This window comes from Eutrema salsugineum, unplaced genomic scaffold (assembly GCF_000478725.1).
Source record: "Eutrema salsugineum unplaced genomic scaffold, Eutsalg1_0 scaffold_19, whole genome shotgun sequence".
NCBI classification, from domain to species: domain Eukaryota; kingdom Viridiplantae; phylum Streptophyta; class Magnoliopsida; order Brassicales; family Brassicaceae; genus Eutrema; species Eutrema salsugineum.
Genome location: NW_006256838.1, coordinates 2,358,640 through 2,373,017, shown reverse-complemented (window position 1 = coordinate 2,373,017; position 14,378 = coordinate 2,358,640). Strand labels below are relative to the sequence as shown.

General features: G+C 36.8%; 5 protein-coding genes across 5 annotated transcripts; 1 reads left to right on the top strand and 4 right to left on the bottom strand.

The window, feature by feature from the left end:
• Positions 1-523: 523 nt before the first annotated feature.
• On the bottom strand, positions 524-1,565 carry LOC18020030 (transcription factor ORG2). The gene is made up of 2 exons (XM_006402864.2): positions 1,198-1,565; positions 524-979 (listed from the first exon to the last, which is right to left on the bottom strand). The coding sequence occupies exons 1-2, from the start codon at positions 1,507-1,509 to the stop codon at positions 524-526; spliced, it is 768 nt and encodes a 255-aa protein (XP_006402927.1). The 5' UTR covers positions 1,510-1,565.
• Positions 1,566-3,143: 1,578 nt separating this feature from the next.
• LOC18020029 (transcription factor ORG3) lies at positions 3,144-4,119 on the bottom strand. The gene is made up of 2 exons (XM_006402863.2): positions 3,808-4,119; positions 3,144-3,593 (listed from the first exon to the last, which is right to left on the bottom strand). The coding sequence occupies exons 1-2, from the start codon at positions 4,117-4,119 to the stop codon at positions 3,144-3,146; spliced, it is 762 nt and encodes a 253-aa protein (XP_006402926.1).
• Positions 4,120-5,861: 1,742 nt separating this feature from the next.
• On the bottom strand, positions 5,862-6,907 carry LOC18020028 (transcription factor ORG2). The gene is made up of 2 exons (XM_006402862.2): positions 6,522-6,907; positions 5,862-6,311 (listed from the first exon to the last, which is right to left on the bottom strand). Exons 1-2 carry the CDS (start codon positions 6,834-6,836, stop codon positions 5,862-5,864), a joined length of 765 nt encoding a protein of 254 aa, XP_006402925.1. The 5' UTR covers positions 6,837-6,907.
• Positions 6,908-7,520: 613 nt separating this feature from the next.
• Positions 7,521-11,610, bottom strand: LOC18020027 (nucleolar protein 10). Its single transcript, XM_006402861.2, has 16 exons — positions 11,316-11,610; positions 10,991-11,089; positions 10,792-10,883; positions 10,612-10,712; positions 10,433-10,523; positions 10,283-10,341; positions 10,048-10,168; positions 9,866-9,934; positions 9,707-9,759; positions 9,510-9,618; positions 9,241-9,411; positions 9,000-9,158; positions 8,819-8,911; positions 8,538-8,726; positions 8,247-8,449; positions 7,521-8,158 (listed from the first exon to the last, which is right to left on the bottom strand). Exons 1-16 carry the CDS (start codon positions 11,443-11,445, stop codon positions 7,708-7,710), a joined length of 2,190 nt encoding a protein of 729 aa, XP_006402924.1. The 5' UTR covers positions 11,446-11,610; the 3' UTR covers positions 7,521-7,707.
• Positions 11,611-11,756: 146 nt separating this feature from the next.
• Positions 11,757-13,757, top strand: LOC18020026 (ribosomal RNA small subunit methyltransferase NEP1). The gene is made up of 8 exons (XM_006402860.2): positions 11,757-11,855; positions 12,106-12,446; positions 12,547-12,639; positions 12,716-12,860; positions 12,953-13,063; positions 13,140-13,222; positions 13,341-13,398; positions 13,492-13,757. Exons 2-8 carry the CDS (start codon positions 12,126-12,128, stop codon positions 13,569-13,571), a joined length of 891 nt encoding a protein of 296 aa, XP_006402923.2. The 5' UTR covers positions 11,757-11,855; positions 12,106-12,125; the 3' UTR covers positions 13,572-13,757.
• Positions 13,758-14,378: the final 621 nt, after the last annotated feature.

The following is a 14,378-nucleotide window of genomic DNA, read 5'->3' as shown; positions in this document are numbered from 1 at the left end:
GGGATTTTCTTTTCAAGACAACAACGATAAAAAAAAACCGAGAGGTCATGACTAATTGCGGATCAAAGAAAACATCAAAATATAAGAAGAGATAAACTATATGATTCCTATAAACAAGAAATTAGATGTTACGTATTGAATGTGTGAACTCGAACATGTTACCAAAACCGCGTTGAAAATTATGTAAGTCGCTAGACTTGTTCTTGATTGAGATTATGCTTGAAACGTAAAGGTTTGGTTAGTGCACGCGCTTAAACGTAGTTTGGATTTGTTGCAAATGGATGATTCAAGAGTCCAAGAAGGCGATGTAGGACCTGATACGATGAAATCTATTGATTTAATTAGAAGGGAACTCATGGTTGATCAATCAAGTCTGCAGCTTGAAGACGCATAGTAATCAATCTTTGACCATATAATCAAGAAACCCAAACAACTCAACTATACATTACATGATTTGGTTAATAATGTTAAGACTTAAAAGAAAAAAGGACATATAAATGGATAAACACAACATATAAATTAATTACCTAAACAACGAGTTTTCACATTTCTCGTACAAGTACAACATCCTTTCACTTAACTCTTCGCAATTCATTTTGTAATAAGCATCCATAATTTCCACTTGAAGATGCAAAGTGTAGAATAATCTCTCTCCATGAGACCTTGAGGATGAAACATCAACAAGAACAAAACCATCTTCTTCTAAACCACGCAATACATTAGATATCGAAAAGTTATGAACCTTGGACGATGAGATTTGGACCATCACTTCATTTTCTCCAAGCCTAGTCGCAGAAACGGTTGATAGATAACTCGCGGCCGCCTTAGGTTGCGGCTTATCATAATGGTCAATGTCTCTTTGACCCGTTACTTGAATCAAGAGTTCTTCCTTCTTTTCTATTAGCTTCTTCACTTCCTCTTGCAACTCTGGTATGTACTTTAAGCTCCGCGAAACAGTCGCAGGGATACTTAGCTTCTTCTGCAAGAAAGTAAAGAAAAAGGGTTCTCAGCGTTCTTCTTCTAAGTGGTGTAGATGCAAAGACAAGCATATATAACTTAACATGGATTTTCAACTTAAAACTAATTGGTGTGTCCGTATCTTTTATTTTACTTAGGTCTTCATTTCATACGTGGGGTTCCCAACATATTCGTTTAGAAGTTTCAAAATAAAACGGACATATCATAGTGGCTACTTACCGAATGATCTGAGACTGGAAGACATGAACGAAGAGATGAGAACAAAGAGTTGATCTTCTTGCGACGGTCACGCTCACTTGCATTGTGATTAAGCTTCTTGATCACGACGTGATTGTTGTCTATTCCATTTCCTTCCGACGAAACAGAGACGCCCAAACTGTTCTGATGAGCCGCAACTCCATAAGTCTCTGGTACCGGAAAATCAAGAAACGTGTCGCTTTTGAGGTTCTCTCCAGGGACGTAGTAGCCTTCGTACTCTCCCGTCGACGGCCACCCGAAGTTTGGGAACAATGGAGGGACTAATGCACACATTTTTGCTTAATTATAAGGATAAGTTATAGATTTTGTTTTCTTGCTAATTTTGTCTTGAAGCTGTTTCGGTTGGAATATTGTTGTCTCCCGTTATATATATGGATAAAGGATAATCTATGTTGTTAAAGTATATTGATCAACAAACTATATAATATATGTTATATAGTTTGTGTTATACGACTTATAATACTATAAAAAGAAATATTTTAAGTCTTTATTGAGGACATAGGATGACACGAGTCAGAGCTTATATTCCACGCATAAAGTAGGTCCAGTCACCATTGGAGATATTGTATAAGAATTAAAAAACGAATTTTACATGTACTAAAACTATAATAATATTATTGTTAACATATTGAAAGATGACTTAGCTTGAAGAAATTGTTGGAGGCTCGTGGAAATCAGGTGGAAGATGCTTTGGGCGTCTTCCTCGTCCCAAATATTTCGATGTTGTAAGCCTATACATAAGCATATTCATGGTGTAAGCCTATACATAAGCATTTTGAAATTTTAATATCTTAATCTTAAATAAATGCAGCCTTTATTTAATACAACAAACTAACAAAGCCATTATAATATTTAGGTCAACTTGATGCCATCTATGTCTCGAATAAATTATGTTCTAATTCATTTAGTTTTATACTTTAGTTATACTGATAAGAACTGGTCAAAATATTCCAAACTTGTAAATGTGAATCAGTGAGCTTTCATAGATTCGTATTGTGACCCACATTTCCAAACTAATTTTAGACTTTGAAAGCTACAGTTACATCCTGTAAAATCATATTCTTCGTTGATCTCAAATATGTTTTGACAAAGCAAAAGAAATCAATCTCTAAACCAACATTTCATTTTTTTTTTACTTAAACCAAAAATAGACCCAATCCAAAGAATTCTTTCTTTCAAAAGCAAAACCAAAACTCTAAGGCACCAAAGAAGAAACCTTAAGAGATTTCTTTTTTCTCTTAATCTGTTGTATTCACACCTTCTTTTAGAGTGTTAAAGAAGGTGAATACAACAGATTTAGAAGGAGAAAAAAACTCCCTAATTGTATAGCCTTCTTGCCCCGACATTTTTTTGGTGTCACGTCATCATTCTACTTACCAGATGACTCCAAGATCAACTGATAACCATGGCTTCTCATTTATCATGTATTCTTATTAATTAACAAGGGCAACTTACTCACTAGCACAATTAGAGACCAAGTAAATTAAGAACCCGTTTAATATAGTGTTGCCCACAATTAATGATATTCGTACGTAGTTGTAACGAAGTAACCTCTTTTTGTCTTTTCTAGTTTTATGGATACACCAAAACACAACAAACTAATTGTAAATAAATAAGAAAATATAAATAATTAAAGAATAGCAAAAGGTTTTGCCACCCAAAAAAAAACTATTTATATATTAGCTAGTAACCGGGCGATAATGATGGAAATCGAAGTGTAGACAAAATAAAATAAAATTTCTAGGTGTAGTTATTATGAATTACATAGTAAACAGTCAATAGCATGTAGTAATCGATCATTGACTTCCACCAAAAAACTAAAACAATTCGAGTACAACGCTTCGGTCAAGAATGTTAGATTTTTAAGAGAAAAGGACGACATAATTAAAAGAAACAAGAACAATTTATCATCTAAACGAGTTTCCACATTCCTCATACAAGTACAAAATCCTCTGACTTAAATCTTCGCAGTTCAGCTTATAATTATCAATCTTGTCCACTCGAAGATGTAAAGTGTAGAAAAGCCTTTCGCAATGAGACCTTGAAGATGAAACATCCACAAGAACTAACCCATCTTCTTCTAAACCGCTTAACACATTAGATATCGAAAAATTATGAATCTTGGACGATGAGATTTGGACCATCACTTCGTTGTCTCCAAGCCTAGTCGTGGAAACGGTAGAGACATAACGCGCGACCGCCTTTGGTTGCCGCTTATTGTACTGTTCAGTGTCACTTTGACCCGATACTCGCACCAACAGTTCTTCTTTCTTCTGTATTAGCTTCTTCACTTGCTCTTGCAGCTCCGGTATGTACCTCAAGCTCCGCGAAACCGTCTGAGGAATACTTAACTTCTTCTGCAAAAAGTAAAGAAAGATGGGTTAATTCAATATTATTCTTCTAAATAGTATAGATGCATAGACAAGCGTTAGATATCCCACGTCAAATTAATCAAATGGAGCTAATCGAATGAGTTAGACTAATTACTGCTAGTTGGTTTTGGACTAATTACTACTAATTGGTTTGGAGATGAAGCAGATAGAGATGACAAGTATCAGAGTAGCTACTTACCGATTGATCGGAGGCTGGAAGACATGAACGGAGAGATGAGAACATGGAATTAATCTTCTTGCGACGGTCACGCTCACTAGCATTGTGGTTTAGCTTTTTGATCACGACCGGATTGTTGTCTATTTCATTTCCCTCTGAAGAAACAGATGCTCTTAAGCTGTCCTGATAATGAGCCACTCCATAAGTCTCCGATACCGGAAAATCAAGAAACGTCCCGTTGTTTAGGTTCTCTCCGGCAAGGTAGTAGCTCTCGTACTCTCCCGTCAATGGCCAACCGAAGTTTGGGAACAATGGAGGGACTAATGCACACATGTTTTTTTTTAAAAAAGTTTGACAAGTTTATGGATTCTGTTTTCTCTTCTTGTTTTTTTTTTTGTTTGTGCAAAAAAAATCTGTTTTCTCCTGAAGCTATTTTGGTTGGAATATTGTTGTCTCCCTATTATATAGCGCATAAAGGATTTAAGAAATATATCCTGTTGTTTAAATATTGATCAACAAACTATATAATAGGTGTAATTTTATTCGTTGAGACTATATAATTATGTGTTATATGACAAAAGTATACTATAAAGAGAAATATGTAGGTCTCTATAGGGCATAGGTTGGACACGTGCCAGAGCCTATGTTCCACGCATGAACTAGGTCCAGTCACTATTGAAGATATTGTATAAGAATTGAAGTCGAATAATTCATGTATTAAATCTACACTAAAAATTATAATTTACATATTGAAAGATGACTCAGCTTGTTGAAATTGTTGTAGGCACGTGGAAATCAGGTGGAAGATGCATTGGGCGTCTTCCTCCTCCCAAATATATGGATGTGGTCAGCCTATACATAAGCATTTTCATGGTGTAAGCCTATACATAAGCATTTTCAATTTTAATATTTTTTTATCTTAGAGAAATGCAGCCTCATTATTTAATAAAAAAGCCATTATAATACTAAGGTCAACTTGATGCCATATATCTGTGTCTAAACTTAACTATGTTCTATATAGTTATTCTTTGAAGAACGAGTCAAAAATATTCCAACATTGTAAATGTGAATCAGTGATGGTTTCAAAGATTCCTGCTGTGTCCCACATTCCCAAACTATTATGATAATCTCTGAAAGATTATATTGTAAATCAGTAAATCCATATTCTGATTTCATCTCATATATTTATAACCAAGCCAAATATAACAATCTCTAAATCAAATACACTTTTTTCGAAACTAAAATAGACCAAATCCAAATATTGTTTTCTAACTTATAAAATTGGATAAGTGAAAAATACAAAAAGATTAGTTTCTGAAAATGTTTCTGAAATCTATATTTTCAGAAAGTACCAAATCCTTCAGAAAATTCATGAAATCTATATCGTCTATTTTGAAGCACGACAACATGTTTCTGAAAATACGCTAAAACGTTTCTCTTCACAATTTTTTTTATGAATTTTCCAATATGCTGTCTATTTCAAAACAAGATTCTTTATGAAACAGACTTCATAAACTTTAGTGCTTATGTTGAATGAAGCGGATTTTCAAAAGATATTGAAACTTCTACACATTACAAAACGGTTATCTGGTGAAATTTTGTTTGAAGTGAGTGGAAATACTCTGGAAACTCTGTGGAAATACTTATTGGTATGTTTTATTGCAAAATATATAGTTTTCTTAAAGTCCCTTTGTTGCAAAGCATAAAAGTAGTCCTCCATTATATCTCTTTTGTTTAACTATAAATGTTTTCTAGATATATTTTTATCATAAACATACTAAAATACAACTAAATATTAGATAGCAAGAGACCTAATTCCCTTAACCAAAGGTTTTGCCATCAAAAATATATTTGTATTTGTAACCGGTAATGTTGTATCGAGGTGTATGACAAAATAAAAGAAAATTTAATTATAGCTGTAATTTGAATTACGTACTAAACAGTCAATAGCATGTAGTAATCGATCATTGCCTTCCACCAAAAAACTGAAACAATTCGAGTACAACGCTTTGGTCAAGAATGTTAGATTTTTAAGAGAAAATGACAAGTTAACTAAAAGAAACAAGAACAAATTATCATCTAAACGAGTTTCCGCATTCCTCATACAAGTACAACATCCTCTGACTTAATTCTGCGCAATTAAGCTTGTGATTATCAATCTCGTCCACTCGAAGATGCAAAGTGTAGAAAAGCCTTTCTCCATGAGACCTTGAAGATGAAACACCCACAAGAACAAACCCATCTTCTTCTAAACCACTTAACACATTAGATATCGAAAAATTATGAATCTTGGATGAGGAGATTTGCACCATCACTTCATTGTCTCCGAGCCTAGTCGCAGAAACGGTCGAGACATAACGCGCGACCGCCTTTGGTTGCGGCTTAACGTTATGTTCAATGTCTCTTTGACCCGATACTCGCACCAAGAGTTCTTCCTTCTTTTGTATGAGCTTCTTCACTTCCTCTTGCAGCTCTGGAATGTACTTCAAGCTCCGTGAAACCGTCTGAGGAATACTTAGCTTCTTCTGCAAGAAAGTAAAGAAAAATAAATTAAGAAACAAAGATTGACTCGGTGTTCTTCTTCGAGATGGTATTGGTGCATAGACAAGCTTACTAGAAATCACACGTCAAAACAATCTAATGGACACAATCGAATAAGTCAGAGTAATTAGTCATTGCTAATTGGTTTTGAGATGAAACAGATTCGGATGACATATATCAGAGTAGCTACTTACCGATTGATCGGAGGCTGGAAGACATGAACGGAGAGATGAGAACATGGAATTAATCTTCTTGCGACGGTCACGCTCACTAGCATTGTGGTTTAGCTTTTTGATCACGACCGGATTGTTGTCTATTTCATTTCCCTCCGAAGAAACAGATGCTCTTAAGCTGTCCTGATCATGATGAGCAACTCCATAAGTCTCCGGTACCGGAAAATCAAGAAACGTCCCGTTGTTTAGATTCTCTCCGGCAAGGTAGTAGCTCTCGTACTCTCCGGTCGTTGGCCACCCAAAGTTTGGGAACATTGGAGGGACTAATGCACACATTTTTGCTTGATTAAAAGACAAGTTTTTAGATTCTGTTTTCTCTTGAAGCTGTTCTGATTGGGATCGTCTTTAACTATAGGTGGGAATATTATTGTCCAGCGAATTATATATTTATATGCGGATTATAAGATAAAGTAAACAAATAAATCTCTCTTTGTTTAATAGAATTTACCAACTATATTATAAGTGTTAAAAAGACATACTATAAAGAGAAATATTTGGATCTGAGGACGTAGGTCGACACATGCCAAAGTCTATGTTCCACGCGTGAGCTAGGTCCAGTCATCAGTAGACTAATTAGATAACAATTAAAATAAGAGTGCATACATGCATTAAAAATACACTTAACTATAATAAAGATTAAAATTCACATATTGAAAGATGACTCAGCCTAAAGAAATTGTTGAAGGCTGGTGGAACACATGTGGAAGAAGCTTCGGGGCGTCTTCCTCGTCCCAAACAGTTATGTTGTAAGCCTATACATAAGCAATTCTCATGTTGTAAGCCTATACATAAGCATTTTTTTTTTATTTGTTGACCCAAAAAAAAAAAGCATCTCATTTGATTAATAAATTAATGAAATGTTAGACTCGCTATTTTTATTCAAAATAACAACGGCCGTTGATCTATCATGTAAAGGCACTATCGATCTAGGTTCAACCTTAGGTCATCTCTATCCAATCATTACCTTTAAGCCCAAGGAATCAAAATAATGTTGTTCTGATTCGGACATCAGACTTAATACATTTTAAGAACAGGTCAAAAAAATATTCCAAAATTGTGAATGTGAATCAATGAAGTCTCAAAGATTCTTCTTAAATAGTAAAGCATTTTCAAAAAGTAATATAAAATCTTCTGAGAGCTACATGTATCATCGCCCGCCTCTTCCTCCGCCACCACGGCCACCACCGCGGCCACCTCTTCCTCTGGAACCTCCACCACGACCACCACCTCCTCTTCCCCGGGAACGGCCACCTCCTCTCCCTCTAAAACCGCCACCTCCTCTACCTCTGAAACCGCCTCTAACAACATCCGCTTTCAGTCCAAGAGACTGAATTCCTCTCCTCCTGTTTCGTTGGCCGTCTCCATCTTCATCGTCTCTATCTTCTCTGTCTTCATTGTATTTGGATGAGCGTCTCGCGTTGAAAGAAATCTCCCGGGATCCTCCAGGACCGAATTTAACATCTTTCGAGGCTCCAAAGTTGCCACGTCGGTTCTCTATAGCCTTAACACGCTCCTCCATTGGAAGACTGTCTTCTTTAGCCAGTGATGTGCGGTTGTAGAAAGCTTCTGCATGCCGCTCGTTTTTCACTTCAAACAACCTGACACCAAATCTTCCACATCAGGAAAGAACAAGAAAGATATAGTGTGATGTCTAAAAATCCTGGAATGTACTCAAATGGCACTAACTTTGGAGTTTTCGATTTCTTGCTTGGCCTTGTGTTCTCATCATCGGCTTCGTCATCGGTAGCTTGTGATGCATCAGAATCGCTGTTCTCGTCGTCATCTGTTACAGCTTCAAAGTGTTCTTCTAGCAGAGAAGGTTGCTTCTTAGAAGAAGCAATAGGGTGCAGGACACCATATTCATAAGAGTCCTGATCGATTTGGTAGTCCTGAAAACCACAAAGAGATTCCAAAGAATCGGTTTAATGCGATATGAAACAGAGCAACAAAAGCCTCGAAAAGATTATTTCTTAATACCGGATTCTGGAACATCGCTGTAAACCGTCCATCTTCGAAATTCTCGCCACTAAGTCCGGGTTTCTTCTTCTTCGACACTTTCTTCGTGGCTTCTTCATCCTCGACACTTTTCTTTTCCTCTTCTCCATCTTCCTCGTTGTGGATGGTGAGAGCGAGATCACGATTAACCTTTGGCAACCTTTTCTTCTTCTGCAAAAAGCACAAGGCACACAGGATGTGTAAGTAACCAACGTACAAAAAATGGTGAATCTGCAGATGCTGCTTAGGTTAAAAATACTAACTGTGATTCTCTGGCTACGTTCTGCTTCAAGTTTCTCTTGCTTCTTGCGTTCTAAGTAATTATCATATGCAAAAGGTTCAGCCACTGCCAAGGCCTGTAAAGACAAAGAAAGAAGTAATAAGGAAGAAACATCTTAGAGACTACTCTGAAGTTACAAGTGTATAAATATGTCAGGGCCTCACCTTTTTGTACAGTTGGTGATTAATAAAATATCCATGCATTTGAGCTTTTAAGAGATCTGTGCCAATCAAATGAGTCAGTTGCAATTTCTCCAGATCTGCCTTCGTCACGAATTTGTAATTATCGTAAATAGTTGTCTGCCCAGTTTCCTCCATCTCTTCCTGAGAACAAAGATTTAAAAAAGAACGGTTACACCACTGGAATGATGAAAAGATTGGGAAACTCTTCGAATCAGATAATTACCGTTAGATTTTCAAGAGGAGAACACCATTTGGGGGCAGGACCAAGTTCAGGTATGAAGTAAGATGGGATTAGGCTAGAGTCTAAAGCCAGAAGCATAAGTCCACTTTCACGGAACACACAAATATCGTTTATTCCTCCTCCAGTCGGTTCGATGCTGGTCATACCTTCTCCCTGGAAAAAAAAAGGAAGGAGGCTATCAAAGCTGTATTTAACCAAAATTTGTGAGTTCAAGAAACCGAGATGTACACCTAATCTTAGTGGAAGCCTACCGTATTCGGATCCCATACTCTAACAATGTGCTTGTCAGTAGTAATCAACTTAGGTTGTTGAGTATTAAGAGTCCGTTGCCACTTAATACTCAAAATTGGGCTCTCATACCTGAAAATTTTGAAGAAGACAATGAACAACAAGGAAACAAACCGTAAAGTTATACATATAGGATGAGTTTTGAGAAAGTACTACTTACATGTGATCCTTCACTCGTATGGGAGCTGAAGTACGCAAGTCGTATATGAATACCTGTCAGATATTGTAACAGCACAATCAACAAAACATACCTATATAGCCAGATGACATACTGGTTTCTAAAACCTTACAGATCAAAAAGTGAAATATAGAATCTAACCTTTCCCGCACTACTACCGACAGCTACTTGAAGACCTTCAGTGTCATCAAACTCTATAGCAGTAACCTCCTGATAGCCAAAGAAAAATCACAACATTATCAGAATGTTTGTTACAATTTTCGCTAAATCACGTTTCAGCTACGAAAGTCTGTGTAAATGGAACATAAGTTGAGAAGAAATACCGCAGGAGCATCGCCACCATGTGTAACCGCGTTAATTCTAGCAGCAGAGGATTTCATTCTCATATCAAAACATTCCACAGCACCATCCTCACCACCACAAGCGACTAATCCATGGAGGTTACTGGAAAAGAAAAATATTGCCCAAACGTGAACAACAATTTTGAGCACCACAATCGAATCTTCTCCTAAATCAAATCAAGAAAATTAATTAACGAAATGAGATGGGTATACAGACCTTCGAGAGACAACATTAAGGGCTGGGGATTGAGTGCTGAGAGGAGCGAGAAATCTTCCCTATAGAAAGAAGGAAAAGTTCACAAATCATTCTCCAACAAAGACTGAGGTAAGTCACAAGACCATACTATAATAATTCATCACAATATACCTGCTCCAAATTGATTCTGTATAGATCTGGTGAAGATGCAGCGCAAAGCAGATCACAAGACCAGGAATCATATGTCATGTCTCTCCCCATCCTGCAAATAGACGTTTTCTATCAGATTAATGTCTCAGCAAAAACAAAATCACAAACTATATCTCAATATACCAACAACGCAAACTTACCTTGGAATCCGTAAACTGTGGTGTTTCCCGTATTTGGCGTGTAGATTAATAGAACGATCAGCACATAAAAAGGCAAGCTTTGAGTAGTCATCATCCAATATCTGTAGAGGCAACAAACACAATATTGACCGAGAATCAAGAAAGATTTAGAGAAACAACTCATGGAGAAGTATAGTTTACCTCAAAATCAACTATCTCCGAGTCCAAATGCCTCTCAAACTTCAAAGCAAGCTGCCTTAGCTCATAAACTTTGACCTGTGGTGGATATATGCCTAATTCAACAACAAATCAGTGGAAAGATACACGAGAAGCCATTTTTTCTCTTATTAATAGCATCCAGATTACGAATTTCACCAAGGAAAAATAGTTGAAGACGCACCTGAAGCAATCAGAAACTCTCCGTCTGGAGTCGCTTTGATTTTTGTAGTGGCAGTCTCAAACTTCAAATCCTGAATCAGCTCCACTCTTTGCATATAATCTTAACAGAAAATAGCCAAAGAACAAGCCAGTGTAATTAGTTCAACAACAAAAAGGAATCAAACTATTGAATTTGAGAGTTTTTTTTTTCAAACATATCATTAAGCAGCAATTAAGTGAAGAATCTAATTCCCACGAGCAAACCTAAAGCTACACTCACATCCCAGAGAACAAAAGAAAAAAGGAGTCTTTGAGCAGAGATTTAACGATTCGGAGCAAATACTTACGGGGGTTTTTACGGAGAGCTCGTTGCTTCTTAGCATTGAGCCAAGTCGCAACATTTGGGGCAGATGAAACATGGTATAGCTTAACTCCATTAATGGAGGTCGACTTCAGTCTATCTCCATAAGACGTCATCTTCAAACTAGGTTAAAAACGGCAACAACAATCTTCTCCACTTCGTTTCCTCCCTTCGACGGCTAGTTGCAGAGAAACTCAATATTGAAAGGAATTTAAAAAAAAAAAAAAAAATTTGGCAGGAACCACCACTTGTTAATACAAGTAAAGGCGGTCGTGCTCCGGTAGAACGAAATTCGACGACGACCATAATTTTAGGTTTCTGTTCGTTTTTTTTCTTTTCTTTATTGGGCCTTTTAAAACCCTAAAACCTAAATGGGCCTTAAACAACTTTATATTCTGGTCTGGCTGAAACAAGAAAGGAAAAACCCCTTCGCCTCTTAAATTAAAATTAGGGTTTATCTATTGAATCGCTCGGATTCAGTCGCCTGCTCACTTGAATTTACTTTGCAAGCTCAAGTGTATCCGGAGTAAGCGATAGTTTCTTCCTCTCTCTCTTATTTTTAGCTGTTTCTTCATCAAAATGTTCGGTATTTTCGCGTTTAACTCCGAATTCAAGCTATACGGGACTGTGATTGTTTGCATTGATTCGCTGTATTTTTGAAGCTAATTTGATTATATTCCTGTTTATGTATATGGTTCCTGATAAAAAGTTTACTCCTTTAGCATCTGATTTTTTGCTCGGCGGTCCTGTGATTTGCTTAATTTGTATTGAATCAGCATAAATTTTGGAAAGCAAGATGGTTAGACCGTATGGGATTAAAGTGAACAAGAGAAAGGAGAGACAAGAGAGGTACGATAAGGAAGAGGATGAAGAAGAAGAACAACCCAAGCTCGAGAAAAAACAAAAGCCAGAAAAAAGTGTGAAGAAGGCAAAGAGAGAAAGCACCTCAAAAGCAGAGGAAGATAATGAAGATAATGAAGAGAAAGAAACAAGTGAGGAAGCAGCAGATGATCTTGATGTGGGAATACCTATTGTCCTTTCCGATAATAAGAAGGAAAAGCCCGGTGTTATTTTCGTCCTTGAGAAGGCCTCTCTTGAAGTTGCCAAAGTTGGAAAGGTAATTTGCAGGAATGTTTGTATTACACAAAGCTCCATGGATTCGTTCTCGGACCTAATTAGTTTTTGTGCTAATGTATATATGTTGTTCTCGTGTGCAGACTTACCAGCTACTAAACTCTGATGACCATGCCAATTTCTTGAAAAAAAATAACAGAAATCCTGCTGATTACAGACCAGACATCACTCACCAGGTCAGGATTTTATAACTTAAGAGTCATATTTTGTAACAAATTGTGACTCATCTTGAGTGATCTTTTTCCTCTTCAGGCTCTTCTAATGATTTTGGATAGTCCGGTTAATAAGGCTGGAAGGTTGAAAGCGGTTTACGTTAGAACAGAACAAGGTGTTCTTTTTGAAGTTAAGCCTCACGTTCGTATACCAAGAACATACAAGCGATTCGCTGGAATCATTTGTGAGTTCTCGAGTTCTCTCCTCTCATCCCCCGGGGATGTTTCGTTACTTTTAACTTCCTTGGTTTCTTATTCAATGTTGTTGGTCTTGCAGTGCAATTGCTACAAAAGCTTAGCATCACTGCAGTTGGCAGGCGTGAGAAACTCTTACGGGTGATCAAGAACCCTGTTACATTGTATCTACCGGCTAACTCAATGAAAATAGGTTAAGAAAGCCTCTAGTTTCTCCTAGATTTGCTATATATCCCGCATTAAGGAACTGATTCTTTTTTATTTATCAGGATTCTCGCATAGCTCGGAAAAGCTCGTCAATATGCAGAAGCACCTGGCTACCGTCTGTAATGATTCAGATACTGTTTTTGTGGTTAGTGAGCTCCAAATATTTCACTCTCGCTTCTGCACGAATTCCACCAAATTCATTTGCTTATTGATAGGATTTAGCTTAATGCAAGCCTGTGCCTTGTTTTGCTTTATTATTTCAGCTCGGTGCGATGGCACACGGGAAAATAGATTGTGACTATATTGAAGATTTCGTGGCCAGTAAGTCTTCTCCCTTCACTCATGCTTCGTTATAAAAGTGGTTTTTTAATGATGGAAACTTATAACGGTTTCTGGTTTTCTTGATTTCTTCAGTTTCAGGGTATCCTCTGAGTGCAGCCTACTGTATCTCAAGGATCTGTGAGGCATTATCAACAAACTGGAATATTCTATAAAGAGTACGAGCAAGGTGGTCTTTGTTTTATCTCTCTACTGTTTCAATGGTGGAACCATATAAGTTTCTGTTGGTGCACATTGTTCAATCTGTTATAGAGTTTTAAAGTTTTTAAACTTTCTGTCAGAATATACCCGAAAAACAAAAATGGAATGCAGTAAAATGAAGAGTCCTTTGATTATGATTTAAACACTTCTATGTATTGCTTGGATAAAAGGAACTAATACGCGTAACTGCACAAATTGAGAAATTGTATATATCATGTACAAATTAAATTGTATTAACACGCATTTAATATCTTAAACACTCCACCAAAAAGTGTTGACCGATCCACAGCCCAGAGAATCCCATTTCTTTCTTCTACCTCGCTGATTGATCTCCAATTGTTTCCATTTTGCCCTCAAAAACCTCCAGAATACACCCATACCCTCACTCAATATCACGGCCACGCCATTCCCATCGTACTTGAACCAGAACGAATGGAACTTGGGCCAAGTTTGATTGTAAAAGGAGTAAATCTAGGAATCAACTTTGATTCTCTCCATCATATCTTCCTTAGCTTAATCTTCTTTATCAAACTGTATGACCTTTTTACATAAAAAAGACCCAAAAAAACAAAAACTGCATGACCTTTAAAAGGCTTAGCTTGTAAATTTCATTATGCATTTTAATAGAAAACCTTTTATCACAAGGAAAAAAAAAGAAAAACAAAATCATCAATTCTCAATCAGTTTTTGTTCGGATTATCACTTTTGTTGGTTTTGTTTTTGCGTTAGAAGCTAATTTGTTGTATCTTATTTGTTTTTGC